Raw genomic sequence first — 19767 nt, forward strand, 5'->3', positions numbered from 1 at the left:
GGGCAAACTCGGCTCAGCCTTGCTCCGAGAAATTATTAAGGTTGGCACAACTTGACGTCCCTTTGGGTGCACGACCACAGATAAGACAATGGGGTTGGCAACTGTCAAAAGAATGCATAGATGGCTCCATCATAGCTTGCCCCTTTTTCTATGAGATTTGGCTTAAATGGCTGGCATCCAGGGTATTAAAAAACATAAATTTGACATAATTCTAGGGATTGACGGGGCAAGCTATGATGGCGCCATCTGCTAAAAACTTCCACCGGCCAACCCCATTACTTATTTTGACAACCCTAAATTGTCGAAAGGGATAGTGCCATAACTTAGATATCATGATTCGTCTATGATTCGTCCCTGAATCGCTGCCAAACTTCGGTTTTGTAGGAAGTGTCCTTTCTGTACGGTAGTACTATTACTTATTCTGTGCTTTAACTATGAATAGCTGCCCAGTCCGAAATATAAATAAAACGCTAGGTACTTTCATAATTTATTTACTAATTAATGGTAGATATATATAAAAATACACATTCTTCGCAAACTAATGTATAACTATTTATAAAGTCAATACAATTATTAGCACATGTACAACATACATATAAATAATATAATTTGGAATGTTTATTAAGAAGAATATGCCTTCAAAAATTATATAAGCAGACTGATAAAAAGTTATTTTACTTAAATACCATTATAAATAACGAATGTAAATATTTAGAAATAAAGAAAATTTAGTATAGAGGCGGTTGTAAAAGTAAATTTTGTAGTCACAGTTAATTTACTGCCATCTTTCGACACAGGATTAAAACTTTTAGAACGTCATTTGACTTTGATCCTTATTCTTTCACTAATATGTGTTTTTGTTAAATATCAAACGGTGTCGCCATCTACAAGATAATAGGCCAAAGGTATTGCGTCATCGCTCGAATAGATGGCGCCAAACCTTTCGCCAATACTTGTGTAGATGGCGACACCATACATTACGCCTCTATTCCAAATTCTCTTTTCTAAATACTTTGAATGGTCAAAAATATTATTACAATAATTCAAATTTTAAATGGCATGTTTTTCTTATAAATAAATAATGCCTAATGACAAACACATAACTAATAGACTAGTTTTATATGAAAATGTTTCAGAATACTATTAGAAGTATTAGAACAAAAATAAATTATTTTCTGACAATATTTTAATTTGTTTTTATTTTAAGTAGAAACACTACACACAACGAAGGCCGCAAAAATATCTGACACGGTCTTATATGTAGACTTGTAGAGCCATAAGAGCGTGTCACATATTTTTGCGTCCTTCGAAGAGTAACATATTATTGTAGGTGACTGTACACAAAAATACGTTTTTTGCCGCTGACTGTACAATTTGTATGATTTAATAGAATAAATAAATTAGTGGAATGTTTATTAATTAAAATTATCTGAATTATATCCGACCAAAGTTTTACCGATTGTCTCAAACAATCTTATACAAATATCAAATTATCCGAGCCAATAAATACACAACCTATAATAAAAATACTAATAGTATGGTGCTGTCTACAGATGTAAACTGCAAAACGTAATTCAAGACCAAAAAAAGTAAGACAATGTTGCCATTGCAATAATTTGTTTGTAAAATAGTAAATTCCTTTTGTTAAATAATCACGCTAAGATCAATTATTTATTCGTAATTTTACTCCTACTATTTAAAAAAAGTATTTTTATTTATTTATTTTTACATAAATACAAGACGCGGTAGTAATAAGTGGCAACATTGTTTACTTTTTTTGGTCTTGAATTACGTTTTGCAGTATAGTGCATAATTATTTTCCATCGTATTTTCACGGAAACGTACGAACGTGTCTTGCTATTTCAGTCAGTCTCGGCACAAAAAGTACTGACGTTGACTGAAGTAGCATGACAAAACGAACGTTTCCGAGGAAATACGATGGAAAACAATTATGCACTAACCCCCTTATTCATAAACGCGCTACAAACCTAAATTAGTTAATAATCGTTTGTCCTTGTCATTTTGACTTAGGTATTTGTAAGAAAGGCACATAAAACATAATTGGGGCATTATCTGTGAAAAGGGACCTTATTGTCGATGACGCTTACAAAGCACAGCGTCGCGCGGCATTGTATTTATACCGGAGCATCTATAAAGGTGGGTCAACGCTAGACGAACCGAGCACGAGCGAAGCACGAGCGGAGCCGTTCTCGGCGTCAAGTGTGGACGTACAACGAACACGTCCATGAGCGCAATGTGAGCGCGTAGCAAATCCCTTTGTGTTCATCAAAAAACCGACAACTGGCGGAACGCAGCCGAGCACGAACCAAACGCTCGCAGCGGGCTCGTTCGTGGCTTGTAAGTCGGTCCACATCATAGACCTAGGATTCGCTTGCGCTTGACAGACAGCTTAAGTGTGCGAAAGGGAAGCCATCACGTATATGAACATCCCATAAGTGCGAAAGAGTCAGACTACCAATGAGAAAACGTAACCACTTTTGAGTTTGACGACGGCCGCGGACGGCCAAGAGCGTATCACGGTAATTTTCAAATTGAAAAATATACACGGATTAGGACGAAAAGTATTAAATAAAGTAATTCAGTAAAGATGGTGTCTTGTAGTGTGCCGGATTGCAGTGTCACAGGGCCAAATAATCCAAGCAAATACTCATTTCAGAGGATTTATGATATTCCGAGCGAAATTTTCATAGCGATATTTTGTCAAATTAACAGCGTAAAAAGTGTAAGAAGCCAGTTTATACAGTTCATTATAAGTTTTTCTTCCGTTCCGTGCTAATATTTTATTATATTAGTCAATAATTTAGAATATTTTGTGTAAAAACATAAACTGTTAGTTTACGCTAGGGCTTGACAAAATGTTCATATGACAGTATCGATAACTTGTCGGTATATTAATAGCTATGTAATTATTTCTTCACAAGACATCATTATTATTATCTTTTATAACCGACTTCAAATAATAACGATTGTTATACTTTTTTGAAGGTGTTCATGTTTAGCGTGTCATGATAACTTCACTTTCCAACACAGTTAGTGTTTAAAATAACACATTTGAAAAAGTAGTCGATAAAGCAATCAAACATCGACAGATTATTAATGTTGTAACATGACATCACTATTTTTGATCTCACATAGACAATTTACGCACACACTTGCATTTCATTTTTGGTCACACTTTTGAAGATTGAGAGTTGTTCTTTGTCATATAATTCTTTGGTCCACATTAGACGAATTGTGTTCGGCTTGTGCTCGGCTCGCCTAGCGTAGACACACCTTTATAATGGCGTAAGCGCCATCGACAATAAGGTCCCTTTTCATAGATAACGTCACAATTTAACTAAATCCGGCCAGTAAAGTTTTATGAATAAGCTACATCTGTACAACTAAAAAATAACGCAAATCCAAAATTCAAATACATCACTTCTTCCCGCCGAGGGATTCAAAGAAATTCACAAACTTATTCACCCCAATATTTTTAGGCAAATCGTCTTCCGGCGGATCGTTGGCACGGATCACATCCTTAGGTACCCCGTTTCCATTTTGGACCATTTTGATTTCATTGGACGGCCGCGGTTTCCTTTCTACATCACCGTTTGTCCCGTTCACACCATTGTGAGGAGTTTCTACTAGTGGTTCTAACGGACTGGTTACCTGCTCTTCGATGTGAGCTACAGTTTCTAAGGTACTGGTTACCGGCTCTTCGATGTGAGCTACGGGTTCTAAGGGACTGGATACCGGCTCTTCGATGAGTGGTTCTGGGCTGGTTTCAGGTTCTGAACTGGTTATGACAGGTTCAGGACTGGTTATGACTGGTACCGGTTCGATTGGCTCTGCTACTGAAATGGAAAAGTAAATACAGGGTGAAATTTTTGGAGAAGAAGACTACAATAGAGCAATATAGTAAGACGAGAGTGCTCACTCCATACATCAGTTTTGGTACCAAAAACACTATTATTTTTGTAGTCGACATCTAGCATCGAGTAGCGGAATTATCAGTACTTTAAGTAGCAATGTAGTACTAAACTTTCAAGATGTATTTAGCATTTACAAATTGTTTGTTTACTTTACAGACTATAGGTTTAGGCAGGAAATGCTTACCAATGACAGGCTCTTTAAGCGTCTTAACAGGTGTCTCCTCATTATTGACTTGAGGATGCTCCCAGATCTTGAAATGCCTGTTATATAAGTCCTCCCAAAGCGCCATCTTGTGTTTATCCGGACTCGTGTTGAGGGATAGTTCGTTGCTCAGATTCAGGTAGTAGAGGTTGTCCTTGGTGACCGGTTGCCAGGTTACCGTGATGTAGTGGTTCTCGTCTGGAGTTGGGTTGCTGAGGATAAGTTGAAAGGATTAGATTTATAGCCGATTGTGTGATAAATGCGAATGGTCCAATTGGCGATGATTGGGATGGTCAGGGCGAATATGATCGCCCGCAGATTTGCTAGGTGCTCTAAAGAGGTGAAGGTCACTTTGTTTAACGCGTTTTGCACATCCCTCTACACCTGCAGTCTGTGGGCGGCGTATACGCAACGGGCACATGGGGCCCTTAGGGTCCAGTACAATAATGCGTTCCGGGTGTTGATGGGGCTGCCTCGTTTCTGTAGCGCATCTGGGATGTTCGCGGCGGCGCGCGTGGATTGTTTCTATACTACCATGCGTGCACGCGCAGCATCCCTGGTGCGCCGTGTGCGTGGCAGTCCCAACAGCATCCTTCGCATGATAGCGGATAGGGTTGACTGTCCCTACTTGTTACACTGTGAGGGATTGCATTCCCCCATCAGTGTTGTTTTGTTTTAAAAAATAACCCTGTACCTACTAACCCCTTAGTGTGTAAGCTTTACTAATAAAAATTGTGTCCATGTGTTACACGTAATAAATAAATATTCATTAATTCATTCATTCATTCAATTGAAAATGATTAGAATTTTGGTGAAGTAGATTACTATTTTGAAAAAAAATATACAAAATAATTCTTTACCTATAGATGACAGGAAAACCTATTTTTTTTTATTAAATTTATTATTAGAAATATGCAGTCAAGCGTGAGTCGGACTAATTACCAGTGGCGGAGCGTCCATAGAACTCGATTTCCATCGGCTTGTCTGATATTCAGGCTCTTAAGCTATTCTCTTTAAACTTATGAAGAAAAGAAAGGGCAACTCGGCTACGGCTTGCCTACCAAAAATCTAGACGCGCCGCCGCTGCTAATTACTTAGTTTTTGATCCGACCCCTACGGGTTTTTTAAAGGCACTCGCGTTTCACATATAATGAATGAATGAATGAATGAATATTTATTTATTACGTGTAACACATGGACACAATTTTTATTAGTAAAGCTTACACACTAAGGGGTTAGTAGGTACAGGGTTATTTTTTAAAACAAAACAACACTGATGGGGGAATGCAATCCCTCACAGTGTAACAAGTAGGGACAGTCAACCCTATCCGCTATCATGCGAAGGATGCTGTTGGGACTGCCACGCACACGGCGCACCAGGGATGCTGCGCGTGCACGCATGGTAGTATAGAAACAATCCACGCGCGCCGCCGCGAACATCCCAGATGCGCTACAGAAACGAGGCAGCCCCATCAACACCCGGAACGCATTATTGTACTGGACCCTAAGGGCCCCATGTGCCCGTTGCGTATACGCCGCCCACAGACTGCAGGTGTAGAGGGATGTGCAAAACGCGTTAAACAAAGTGACTTTCACCTCTTTAGAGCACCTAGCAAATCTGCGGGCGATCATATTCGCCCTGACCGACAAGGCCCTTCGTTCCCTTTCCATGTCCAGGTCGTCTTTGAGGTCGGTCGCGATCACATGGCCTAAGTACTTAAAATGGTCCACTCTATCTATAGGGGTACCATTGAGGCAAATGGCAGGAACTTCCATTGTCTTCTTGCGACCGCACTCAAACACCATGAACTGGCTCTTGGTTGCGTTATATTTAAGTCCATGATCTGAGACATACGTTTCGCAGATTTTTAACAACTTGCGCAGCCCACACACCGACGCGCTCAGCAGCACCATGTCGTCTGCATAACTTATGTTGTTGACACAAACTCCATCCACATGACAGCCGACATGGGTTCTACTGAGCGCCTCGATTAGTCCGTTAACATACAGGTTAAAGAGCGTAGGCGAGGTCAACCCCCCCTGTCTCACCCCGCACTCCAACCTGTACTCATCAGATAGCACGTCTGACCATCTAACGCTGTTGACCTGGTTTCCATACCAATACTTAAATATTCGAATGGTTTCCTGCGGTAAACTGGTATTTTCCAGCTTCTTCCACAGTATGTCATAGGAAACCAGGTCAAAAGCCTTAGACAGATCGAGGAAACAGGCTACCACCGGTGTTTTACTTTTGGCATAATACCTGACAGTGTGCTTAAGACACAGGATCGCAGACTCTGTAGATAACTGTGGTCGAAAACCTAGTTGGTTATCATGCAGTTTAACATGGTTATTTAACTGTGAATTAAGCACACTATCAAGTATTTTGGCCGTGACTGTTGCCAACGAAATGGGTCTGTAGTTACTCCTATCTGCCAGGTCTCCCGTCCTGTTTTTGACAATAGGTACGACGATCGTCCGCATCAGGTTAACTGGCAGATAAGAATGCCTAATACACAAGGTATAAAACATTGCCAACACTCTCGGTAAGTGGGGACCTGCATGTTGGAGGTGCTCAATAGAGAGACCGTCGTATCCCGGGGATTTACCTCCGGACATTGATTTTATAATTTTGGCAATATCCTTGGCAGTAAGGCTAGGACCCACACTCTCAATCTCGGTCTCACTATCCAGCCCCCCCAACTTCGTTGGGCCTAAAGTCGATTTTATAATGAAATGGTCCTTAAAAAGGTTAGCAATGCCTTTTGGATCGCTAATGCCCTCAACGCTAGCCGGGTGACCACTCAACGGTTTCAATTTATTAGTGGCCTTCCAAAAGGAGCGGAAATCCTTCTTTGTATGATGAGAGGTAATAATGTCCATCTTTATTTGATCTTCATGATCTTGGCACCATTTTAAGCGCGATTTAAAGACCTTGCGACTCTCACGCATCTCATTAAAAAGAATACCACTTTCAGGCTTTCCAGCCATTATCCAATCATAAAACCTTTGTTTAGCCACCCGGTGAGCGGCACTAACATGTTTGTTCCAACCTACAATCCGTTTCTTAGCCCTCGGTTTCCCATCTCCCCGACCGACAGTCGCTGCACTCTTAAGCGCACCAACGATTTGCTCATATAGCCGGTCCAAAACTTTTTTATGTCCCTGTTCCTGACAATACCTATCGGCACAGGACTCTAATTCTATTGGAAAATTAACTAAACGCAGCCTTCGATGACATTCGTCGCGATAAACAACAATTTGTTCCGCTGTTCTCACCCCCCATATTACATTTTTATCTACATGAACCTGTCTTGTTGTTTTAGAGACTATAACATTAAGGTCACATTCGAATATAAAAATACATTGTTAAAAGTTAGGTAATGTACATTGTACGAAACCCTGGGAACGCGAGTCCGACTCGCACTTGACCGGTTTTAATATTTTAAGCTTATCTTGAGGTCTACAGCTCACAGAGCCACAAGTTTAATCGTAAGATTCATAAGTAATGATACCCTTACCCGGACTTAGCGAAGTTGGTCCAAAGCCGCAGCATCCTCTCCCTCATCTTAACATCCTGTGCCGTTGGTTCCACTTCACCCTGCGAGTCCATCTTGAAGAGATACCCCAATTCATCCGCGTGTCCAGCATGATGGACATTTAAGGTATCCATTAGCTTCTTCGTCAAATTTAATTCGCCTACATAGTCGAATTTATAGTAATAAACAGGCTTTGTTGTCGCATGTACCAAATACTGGACATATCTGTGCGTATCGACGTTGATAAGCCTATCGGAAATCAGCTCAAAATAACCATTCAAATTTTCAACAGCCGTATGATTCCCTTTGAAATATAAGCTTTTAAATTTGTTGGCGATCTCCAAGGATTCCTCGGAATTTCTCTGCACGTTTAATTCTTGAGGAATGAACACTTGCAAGTCATCTGTGTCAACTTTACGCAGAAATTCAAGCGTTGTTGAACCGATCATGATAGGGACTTCAGCGACGCGACCAGAAGTCAATAGATCAGTGAAAGACTCTGTAATAGCGGCTTCCACGCCAGGAAACTCTTTCTCCACAACAAAAGTGAAACCTATTATTGCTGTCTCGAAAAACGTTTGCAAAGGAAAAAGTTTTCCAGTAGCTTCCACGATCTCCTTCGCAGGAGTCGCTCGTAAGAATTCGAGGATATCATCAGCCTCATCTGACTCGCAGCCTAGTAAATGCGCTAGCTTTTTGGCGTTTTCCAACGGCTGTTTCTGCCATGCCCAGCTGGAGAGTCCACAACCAGACTGAATAATAGCTTTGCTGATCAAATCTTTGCTCAAAGGACTAGCCGTGAGCACAGACACGGCGGCACCGCCCGCGCTTTCACCGAAAAGCGTTATGTTACCGGAATTACCGCCGAAATTATTGATATTCTCTTTAACCCATCGTAAAGCTGCTATCATGTCTTTGAGACCTGCGTTACCAGGGATCTCAGGGGTGTTTAAGCTTAGGAAACCGAGCGCTCCGCATCTGTAGTTAATAGTGACAACTACTACATCTTTCTCGACAAGGTAGTCAGCTCCTCTGACGCTGGCACTGCCTGAGCCGAACTGTAGACCTCCGCCGTGGATGTAGACCATGACTGGGAGGAATTCTCCGTCTATGCTGGGGGTGTACACGTTGAGATAGAGACAATTCTCGTCGCCTACAAACGTGTCAGTCTCCATCTTTATTTGCGCGCTGATATTGCCTTCTGAAGTGGCGTCACGGACGCCATCCCATGGCTCCAGGGGTTGAGGTGCCTGGAATTATAAGAGTTTGATTAATGGTAAGAAAACTCTGTAATATATTAGTTAAGTTAGTTGCATGATAGATTTAGTCCTTTAATTTTAAGTTTTTCATTTGATATTCGCACGCTAGAAAAGGCGTAATATGTAGAACAATTTTGTACCTACTTAACCATACTTTGTAACCATATTACTGCGAATAAACCATTTGTATTTGAAGATTTAGGGCCAGTTGCACCAACGACATTTAACGGACTGATTAACGTCAATCAGCAGTGTAGTATGAAACTTCCCATACTATAAACTCAGTGTTTATAGTATGGGAAGTTTCGTTTCCCTCCGCTAAAAATGGCAGAATGATTTGTACGGTAAGATATCGCTTGGGCTTTTCCTTTCCAACATGTCGGGAGCCGGTGTTGCTCGGTGTCGTCTTGGGTCGTCCCATTCGTTTTTCGTCAAGTTCTTAAATTAGTCCTTTTCTGCTTTCGTCACTCATTCTACATTGAAAGCCACCGACGATTGTGACGAATGTAGAATGGGTGACGAAAGCAGAATAGGACTAATTTAAGAACTGGTCTGGTGGAATGGGACGTCCCAAGACGATACCTGTTGCTCGAAGGAGTTAAAGGTCAAATAAATGACTCGTTGTGTAAAGGTTGGTTCCATATTGTACAGATGATAAATAACTACCCATTACTGAGGATTGAGGTGATACGGAACAAGTAACCGTCAAAAATATTATTTGATACACACTTTTTATTGTCGAATGTAATTTCTCTCCTTTGCATGTCTATCAAGTACTTCTCGAGACCTTTCAAATGAGCCTAAACTCAGTGGACACCCGGGTATGTCCTTAAACCACGTCCAAGACCACTACCGGTGGACGGGCAGCAGCGTCCCTCAAATTCAGTGTACTCGACTGCGATCGCCAACCCGCCTGCCAAGCGTGGCGATTATGGCATTCACCCCTCAAAAAAGGGGGAGGCCTATGTTCAGCAGTGGACGTCTTATGGCTGAGATGATGATGATGATGAAACTCAGTGTGTTTATGTTTTTCCATCGAAGATTTCCTTTGGCTATCTTCCGCATCATTAGATCAACTCCATAATATTATTAGCATATTATCGCAAGTATAGAAAATGGGAAATTTCAGTCCAATCAGACCTAAGAATCAGACACTCAAAAGTGGTTCAAATTTAAGTTACAAGATTTGAAGCACCATAGGTACAAAGAGATAGATATATACGCAGTGAAGCTAAACAAAAGCGTGTAATAAAAAACACTAAGAATTATAAGGTGAGGTAGACTCATAGTAATTATAATTAACTATTGCATAAGAATGATAATAAAAAGTCTTAAGCATGTGACGCCACAACTGCAAGGCTGCTGCAAGGCGATTTCAGCAAAACAAATATTTGCTGAATGCTCGAGAAATGATAACTTTATCTGGGCAAATACGTGATAAGTGATAAGAGATAGTCAGCCTCCTGGGGAACTTGGCTGTGTTAGATTAAACATGCTTTCTAACCGAGTTATACATAAAAAAATATTCTTTCAATTGAAGTTGTATCCAGACGAGACAATTTTTCGCCAATCTGATGAAATTCTCCAATCGAACAGGGCCGTGCGGATCTAATACCAATTCCCCGATCACATCAGCAGGTGAGCACAAAAATGCCGATTTTCATAGTAGAATGCAAATTGGTGATTTAATTTGTGTACATGTGGACGCCAGATGAGATTGACCAATTAATTTCCTGAACAAATATACTCCGCCTGGTACTCTCTTCCCGTCTTTTCTAGGTCACCTGACTGACACAAGCCTACGTCATCATGCGACAGCGCTATATGATAATATGCGATAGCGCTATATATAGCGGCCATGTTATTGTGACGTAGGCTTGTGTCACTCTGGGAAGAGAAGACCAGGTTTTATTAGACTATGAATTTGACAGCTCCGAACAACCATGACAGACTGATATCGTCCGGCGAACTGGTAATCTGTGGGCCCCTTAAGGGTAAGATTTGTCTAGAGTTAGACCAAGAAAAGTCTGCAGAGATGTTGACAGCACACGCAGTGCAGGTGTTATTTTAAACGTCAAACTTCTATGAAATTATGACGTATAAATAACACTGGCACTCCGTGTGCTGTCAAAATCTCTGCAGACTTTTCTTGGTCTAAAGGTGCCAATCGATTCTTCTTTTAGGTTTTGATGAAGATCTAAATAGGATAGCTTCCAAAAAACAAGTAATTCTATGTAAGTACTACCGATGCCTCTGTCATTCTCGCTTTTACAGACAGGGATGGCTATATACCTGGAATCTAAGGGTCCCTAGCGGTGGTTTGGCGTAAGGGATCCCCTGGAAGCTGTAGAAGGCCTTCCTCTCTCTCGTCTCTCTCATTCTCGCTGTTATAGACAGGGATGGCTATATACCTGGAATCTAAGGGTCCCTAGCGGTGGTTTGGCGTAAGGGATCCCCTGGAAGCTGTAGAAGGCCTTCCCGCTGGGGCTCTCGGCCACTCGCCCCTGCAGCTGGCCATGCTCCACCCGAACTACCGGTGCCTCTGTCATTCTGCCTGCTACAGACAGGGATGGCTATATACCTGGAATCTGAGGGTCCCTAGCGGCGGTTTAGCGTAAGGGATCCCCTGGAAGCTGTAGAAGGCCTTCCCGCTGGCTCTCGTCTCTCTCATTCTCGCTGTTACAGACAGGGATGGCTATATACCTGGAATCTAAGGGTCCCCAGCGGTGGTTTAGCGTAAGGGATCCCCTGGAAGCTGTAGAAGGCCTTCCTCTCTCTCGTCTCTCTTATTCTCGCTGTTACAGACAGGGATGGCTATATACCTGGAATCTAAGGGTCCGGGAGCGGTGGTTTAGCGTAAGGGATCCCCTGGAAGCTGTAGAAGGCCTTCCTCTCTCTCGTCTCTCTCATTCTCGCTATTACAGACAGGGATGGCTATATACCTAAAATCTAAGGGTCCCCAGCGGTGGTTTAGCGTAAGGGATCCCCTGGAAGCTGTAGAAGGCCTTCCCGCTGGAGCTCGTCTCTCTCATTCTCGCTGTTCCAGACAGGGATGGCTATATACCTGGAATCTAAGGGTCCCCAGCGGTGGTTTGGCGTAAGGGATCCCCTGGAAGCTGTAGAAGGCCTTCCCGCTGGGGCTCTCGGCTACTCGCCCCTGCAGCTGGCCATGCTCCACCCGAACTACCGGTGTCTCTGTCATTCTGCCGCCCCTGAAAAAAAAACGTACTGTTATCAATATCAAATCAAAAATTCGTACAGAAAATGACAGCCGTGACGTCTCCAGTTGCTAAATGGTCTAAGCTCCGTGTTCATAAAATATAACCTTCAAATCAAGAGTGAACAGGCACCTTCTGGGCGAGCTCCATCGTAGGCCACGTCTACGCCTCGGCTAGTCTGTGGCCATAAGTAAGCCCATTCATATTTTTTTTATGGAATTTTACACATTCAGTGCCGAAAACCCGACTACCTGTCGGGTATTTTATGATTTCGTTCTCAGGCCAGCCGGCCTAGCCAAGGTTACAATCGCTATCGCTTCGACAACGAAAAGCATTATGTCTCTCTATCACTCTTCCATATAAGTGCGACAGTGACAGTTGCGTTTCGATCGCTACGGAGCGTAAGCGATCGGCATCTTGGCTACGCGGCCAGCTATATGTAGTGCACTTACGATATTGTGTTGTGAATATTAATCAATAAATAAATAAATAATGTGACATTAAATCGTCAATACGACGGTAAAAGTGCAATAAAGTTTTCAAAAATAAAAAGTGAAATATCCGCCATAAATATAATTTTATAATTTCGTAAAAAGATATTATAATCCAGTAACTTTGTCGAATTTTGTAACCTGGCTCTTTTGCGTCAAATCCGGTAGTTCTGATTTTTTGCAGACTTGTTTATGATGTTGGCCCAATGAATAATCCAAGTTTGTGACCTCGAGCGCCGAACGCAACTTTGTCAAAAATCGAATAAACCGCAATTTTTTTTAGATTTGGGCGATTATAACCCTAAGGTACTAGTTTTTGATAGTAACTTCCTAGGGCGTTTTTAAAGTAGACTAAATTTGCTACAATAAGACACTAGAATTGTCTCTGTATATTTAATATTTTCCGAGATAAAGCCTTTCAGAATTTTATAATTTTACATCAGTTCTTAGGTATAATATAAGGGTTAGGTACGATTATAACCCTAAAGTACTAGTTTTTGATAGTAACTTCTTAGGGCGTTTTTAAAGTAGACTAAATGTGCTACAATAAGACACTAGAATTGTCTCTGTACATCTAATATTTTCCGAGATAAAGCCTTTCAAAATTTTATAATTTCACATCAGTTCTTACCTATAATATAATAAGTATAATAACCCTTATATTATAGGTAAGAACTACTACTACTACTAATTTATATGGAATTCATCACCGCCACGTTCTAAAAACTATATATTTTCCATAAAAAAATGTATGAGTGCCTATTTTGCTAAAAATATTTTTTTTTGGAAAATAAATATTTTGTAGAACGTGGCGGTGATGAATTCCATATAAATTACCTACATAATCCTTATATTATAGGTAAGAACTGATGTGAAATTATAAAATTTTGAAAGGGTTATCTCGGAAAATATTAGATGTACAGAGACAATTCTAGTGTCTTATTGTAGCAAATTTAGTCTACTTTAAAAACACCCTAAGAAGTTACTATCAAAAACTAGTACTTTAGGGTTATAATCGCCCAAATCTAAAAAAAAATGCGGTTTATTCGATTTTTGACAAAGTTGCGTTCGGCGCTCGAGGTCACAAACTTGGATTATTCATTGGGCCAACATCATAAACATGCCTGCAAAAAATCAGAACTACCGGATTTGACGCAAACGCAAAATGTATAATTTTACTGTATTATTATATGAGCGGCTATTAAATTAACAATCTGATAAATGAAATGACTGAATTAATGATTGATATCGCAAATAAACTACGATCAGGTCGATCAATGATCAAAAATGAGATTGTGTAAATCACAGAACTGCGTTTATCTCGCTTCGGATAACGCAATCGGTTAATAGCCCTGAGTTTGATACAGATTAGTGCATTTTATATGCAAATGATGTGTATTGGAAATATAATGTCATAATTATTATATAAAAACGGTTCGAAACAGTGCAGGTTGTCAATTTTATTTTATGGAACTTAATCATTTTTGAGGGGGATGTGCGTGGGTCCATTTCCATACAAAAGGTTTTGAATTTTGTATCAGTTTTCTTTAGAAAGCATCACGTGATCACCGACTTGTCATAGAAAAAGAAGTGTCCGAGCCTCGTTCCGGGCCCGGGCCGTTCTAGCGTGAGTCATCTTTAAATTATGAAAAATGAAAAAAAAAATATAGTGACCGAAACCACACGATCTTCATACTGAAACCTGCGGAAACTGATACTTTGGTCGGACGCTACTAATTTGTGACGTTCCACGGGAAAAGGTATCTTATGGCGACTGGTGCTTACGTCGCATGTCGCATTTTAGCATCGCAATGTCAGCAATAGTATTGGAGCGGCGTAAATAATAGCGTAAGCGCCAACCGCCATAAGGTATTAGAGGTACCTTTACCTGTGGGGCGTCACATATTGATACATCTCTATTTGGAAAAGTATTCCAGAGCGTGTTTAGTGCCTTGTTTCAACTGCCACTATTAATATTGACTGTAACGTAACTATACCTGCTTAGTTTAAAATATAGATACCAATTTTATGAACACTTGTAAATTTTAGTTATACTTTTGTATGTAATTTTATTTTAAAGTTTATCACGAATAAAATACTTCATTCTGATTCAGATAAAAGGGAAAAAAACTCACCAAAAAAATACAACACAGTCACACTGAGGGGAGTATACGTTACATACTGAATTTCAGGCAGATAGACATTGATATGATAATGATAAGATAATATATAACATATTGTACGGTTGCGAAATGATGAATCACTATACATACTCGTATTTAGAGAGAATTCGTGAATACTTTACGTTACAGGATTAAGATATCAAGTCTTGTTAGAATATTATTATATATTTCTTTATATCTTATACTTAGTTCGGGGATCTCTGAAACGGCTCTAACGATTTCGATGAAATTTGCTATATGGGGGTTTCTTAGGGAAAACGCGCATTTTGAGTTTTTATATGTTTTCCGAGCAAAGCTCGGTGTCCTAGATATTTGTACGGTTTCTACTGACGACAATGGCTTGACAGACTATATAATTATCAATGTTTGTTTAACCCTCCTCGTGCCTTGAAACCCTGGCCACGCAATGGATTCCACTTTCCCAATCACTCGACGCATTTATCAGGTGATCCGTCTGCTCGTTTGCCTCATAAAAAACCGGCCAAGTGCGAGTCGGACTCGCGCACGAAGGGGTACCATTATACGCAAAAAAGGTAAAAAATCACGTTTGTTTTATGGGAGCCCCACCTTAACTATCTATTTTATTCTGTTTTTAGTATTTGTTGTTATAGCGGCAACAGAAATACATCATCTGTAAAAATTTCAACTGTCTAGCTATCACGGTTCATGTCATGAGATACAGCCTGGTGACAGACGGACAACGGAGTCTTACTAATAGGGTCCCGTTTTTACCCATTGGGTACGGAACCCTATAAAAGCTCGTTAGATACGTACCATACCTCCCATCATCCTCCCATACAACTTATTAAGTAAGGAAACGACGTATGAAGCAATATTGTATGTGCATATTATGCTCGTGTTTGGGGTATTCAGTAGTACACTGTTAAGGAAGGCAACCATCATTAAAAATAATCATAAACATCGACTTTTAAGTATAAACCTTAGTGTTATAATTACGTTTTGCTGTGATCATCACCTCGTCCTGTCAATGTTTAGACTGACATTGACAGACTAGGAATAAGTACATAATTTACGCTTTACATCATATAAGGAGTTTCCGTTCCATATTTGGTAATGTACGAATATTTTTGAAGATAACTTACAGGACAGAAGTACAGTCAACAACAGAGCTATGAATACAGGCAAAGTGCCAAAAATATGTATACACGACCTTAATGTACAGGCAATAAAGTACTGTATAGGTACATATTTTTGACACTTTGCCTGTATTCATAGCTCTGTTGTTGAATGTACATTGAACTATTATTACGAACGTATAGAACCGGCACACAGAACCAGTATTAGGCGCCATGAGTTATTGTTTTGAGAACAATCCATAGAAGCGGAGCGTGAGTCTCGCGACCTAAACGCGCAAGCGCCATGAATTTAAAGGCGCTTACGGCGTTTTGGTCGCGTGGTACAGATAGCGATTGCGACAATTTCATCGTTTGGTATGGCTTCTCTATAGTAATAGCAAAGATATATGTAATTCCGTATAAGATAAATAAAGTTTAAGAAAAAAACGTGCCTCGAAAATCAAGAAAAAGTCATTCTCGAATAGATGGCGCCATTACCTTCGGCCTATTCTCGGCTAGATGGCGTTGACAACACCGTTTGATATTCTGACTCAGCATGGAACAATAAAAATTAAAAATCATTTATCCGTATACATATTTTGATCGTGTGTCGATAGATGGCAGTAAACGTTTATATTCCGCGTCAAATCCTCGTTCAATGAGTCCATAAAACCGCTCCACGCGTCGTTCTCTTGATGGCTTTTAATATAGTTAGCGATTTTCTTATTAACCGGAGAAAAAAACGTGCCTCGAAAATCAAGAAAAAGTCATTCTCGAATAGATGGCGCCATTACCTTCGGCCTATTCTCGGCTAGATGGCGTTGACAACACCGTTTGATATTTAATAATTTTAACACATATCAGTAAAAGAAAATGGATCAGCATGGAACAATAAAAATTAAAAATCATTTATCCGTATACATATTTTGATCGTGTGTCGATAGATGGCAGTAAATGTACCGTGGCTACAAAACTTACTATGGCAATAGCCCTCTATACTATCTATTCTCTTTGGTAATAGTAACCCAATGGTATAACGTAACGGGTGCAATACGTCTCATGGTCTCAAACTACAATAAAATTCAACGAAGGTCAGTCAATCGATTAACTGAGATGAGAATAAATGAATATTATCATGAAAACCATAGACGCGGTCCGTGGGAAATAAGGTAATTTCATATTTATACTACACGCAATCTTGCGTCTTCTTGATTTTAACTCTTTTCTCGGCAACGTAGTATCTTACAAGATACATTACAAGGTAAGTTATCGAGAAAGTTCTCCGTTTACTATGGGGAAAGTTCTTGCGCGAGAATTCCCCATACAAAACTGAGAACATTCTCGAGAACGGCACAACTATTCTCACATACTTAGGTAAGATGTTTTATACTCTGTCAAGCTATTTCCGTCAGTAGAAAAGAGCGGCAAATTTAAAAATTGTAGGTGCGAAGGGTTACCGTCCCATAGAAAATTTGAATTTCGCGCCTTTTTCTACTGACAAACATAAAATCCGGCTATAAAATCTTACCAGAACCCCATGTCGTAATGCACAAGAATATCCCTAGAAGTAGAATCCAATCTCACTTTCCTGGCAACACTCTTATGTTCATCCACCACTTTCCATTCGAAAACGTTTATATTCCGCGTCAAATCCTCGTTCAATGAGTCCATAAAACCGCTCCACGCGTCGTTCTCTTGATGGCTTTTAATATAGTTAGCGATTTTCTTATTAACCGGCTTTTTACCTAAAGCTAACAGTCTAGATTCCCTCGCGAATAGGTAACGTAAAACAGTACGTTTTAAAATAAATATTTCTTCTAGAGTCCTTGCCATAAACTACCAAAAAAGGGCAACACTAAAATTTCAAAAATCGACCACCGATTCGCTCGGCCGGCTTTTTTTTTATTGGACGACGTAGATATTAAAAATTTGATTTTGGAACGCGGTAACTTTTTAAAAGTAGACCGCAACTGATGAAGACAAAGGTGGTTACTGAACAGCCAACGGATTTTCACGATCAATTATCGTTCTTGAAAGAAGTTGACATGATAAATTGGTGTAAATTATGTTAAATAGATCGTCGTACTTTACAGTTGTCAACATCCTTATCTCGTAAGCCAAAAGGTTTTAAATCGCTAAAAATAACTTATCAGAATGTAAAGTAAGTTTGTTCTGGTTACATAATTTTTTGCGTCACCTGTTAGAAAATGTGGCGTAAACATTATAGGCATAAAATTTGTGCCTTTATTTTAGGATCTAACCTAATCCTTAGAGATGATTATGAATAAATGCAAAGGCAAAATAAGTATGTATTCGTCCCTGAATTGTTATTAGACTGGTGGCAACCGGCCTGTTTCGAAAAAAGTCGTCGACATCTCTTCTAAATACCTAAAACTGGTATGGATGTGTTCCTCGTGATCTCTAGAATACGAATTGACCGGTTTTAGTTTATGGAGGGGGGGCGGGACGGGTCGAAAAAAAGGGGGGCAAAGATGGCCGACCATCATTGATATTTGTTCACATTTTCAGTCCTACGGGACTAGGGTTACCAGATGACAGGAATTTTCCTGACATGTCAGGAATTTTGGCCTTTTGTCAGGAATGGGAACGGAACACGAAAATGTCAGAATTTTTTGGAATTTTAGACTTTTTTTATAAAGTACCGTTTTATTTACTTAAATCAACCCAAATAATAAATTTAATAAAACAAATTAATAAAACGCGGTAATCGGCTCAATCGGGTGGCCATCGCTAACGGCTCCTCGTCGTCGAATGTCAGTAAAAATATACGGAAATCAGGAATTTTGTCTACGGGACCGATCAGTTCGTGTGATAATATGTGTCGTTTGAAAGAGTATTAAACGTGCTATTATATATTGTTTTTAGGGGCAGCAGTCTATAGATGGGTGCTGAGAAGGGGCGGCTAGTAGTTACTACAGGGCCTGGGGCCTAAGGCGGCCAACATTGCAAATCCGCCACTGGTTCTCTCGACGAGTGTGTACATCCGGCATCGGCATTACCATGTACCACAGACAAGACATCCTCCAGACTTAGCATATAAGCTCTACCCCCTCTGCCACGCATACGGTAATTTTACTCCATTTTCGACTCAAAAGTGTCTTTGTGTGACGTCCGTGTATTTGAACGGACCAATCACGGCACGGGATCTCGCTCACCTCATCCCGCGCACCCCCGTATTTTTGGCAATAATCATGCAGTTTCATGAAATAATTGCTCTAAACTCGGTCTAGAGCAGCGGTCGGCAACCTTTTAGCAGCCAAGGGCCACATAGTAGTTAACGAAGATGACGCGGGCCGCACCTTGTCGTTCGTCAGTATTACATACAAAATAGCGAGGGAGGCTCGCGGGCCGCAAGCGAGAGGTTGGCGGGCCGCATGTGGCCCGCGGGCCGCTGGTTGTCAACCGCTGGTCTAGAAGATTCCTAGTCTATGATATGTACGGACTTTCGGCCAGTAATCAGGTCACCGTTGCCATTCGACGCACGCCATCACTATGCAAGGTCGTGTTATACCGCCGGCGCCTGCGCAGCTAATACATACAAATTATGTTCAAATTGAATATTAAATAAGTACGCCATGGCGCTGTCACGACGCTGTCATAGATTAAGTAATGTTACGGCTCGGCCACGACATCGAGCGACTTGCGACGGCGGGAGCGATAACCATAGGTTGGAGTGAAAGGTCCGATCGCTGTGTCACCCTCCAACCTATGGTTATCGCTCCCGCCGTCGCAAGTCGCTCGATGCCGTGGCCGAGCCGTTACGGCAGATTCTTCAAACATCAACGAGATTAGTAGCCATGACTTGTTAGGGCCGCCATACACGGGCTGCTTTAAGCAGTCAGT

The 19767-nt window shown here is 40.7% G+C and overlaps 1 protein-coding gene across 5 annotated transcripts in view; it reads right to left on the bottom strand.

Annotated features, from left to right (window-relative positions):
* Nucleotides 1-475: 475 nt before the first annotated feature.
* Nucleotides 476-19767, bottom strand: part of LOC134677861 (juvenile hormone esterase-like) — a 39722-nt gene continuing 20430 nt past the window's right edge. For 2 of the 5 annotated variants that reach the window (XM_063536281.1, XM_063536283.1), the window contains 4 exons: nt 12000-12147; nt 7659-8926; nt 4120-4349; nt 476-3857 (listed from right to left, as the gene is read on the bottom strand). In XM_063536281.1, coding sequence (XP_063392351.1) covers nt 3439-3857; nt 4120-4349; nt 7659-8926; nt 12000-12147 — 2065 coding nt within the window. In that variant the 3' untranslated portion in view covers nt 476-3438. Of the gene's footprint in view, nt 3858-4119; nt 4350-7658; nt 8927-11227; nt 11290-11346; nt 11511-11638; nt 11701-11999; nt 12148-19767 lie in introns of those variants that run through there. The other 3 variants (XM_063536284.1, XM_063536282.1, XM_063536285.1) reach the window with 3 other exon arrangements.

Source organism: Cydia fagiglandana, chromosome 27, assembly GCF_963556715.1.
Source record: "Cydia fagiglandana chromosome 27, ilCydFagi1.1, whole genome shotgun sequence".
NCBI classification, from domain to species: Eukaryota; Metazoa; Arthropoda; class Insecta; order Lepidoptera; family Tortricidae; genus Cydia; species Cydia fagiglandana.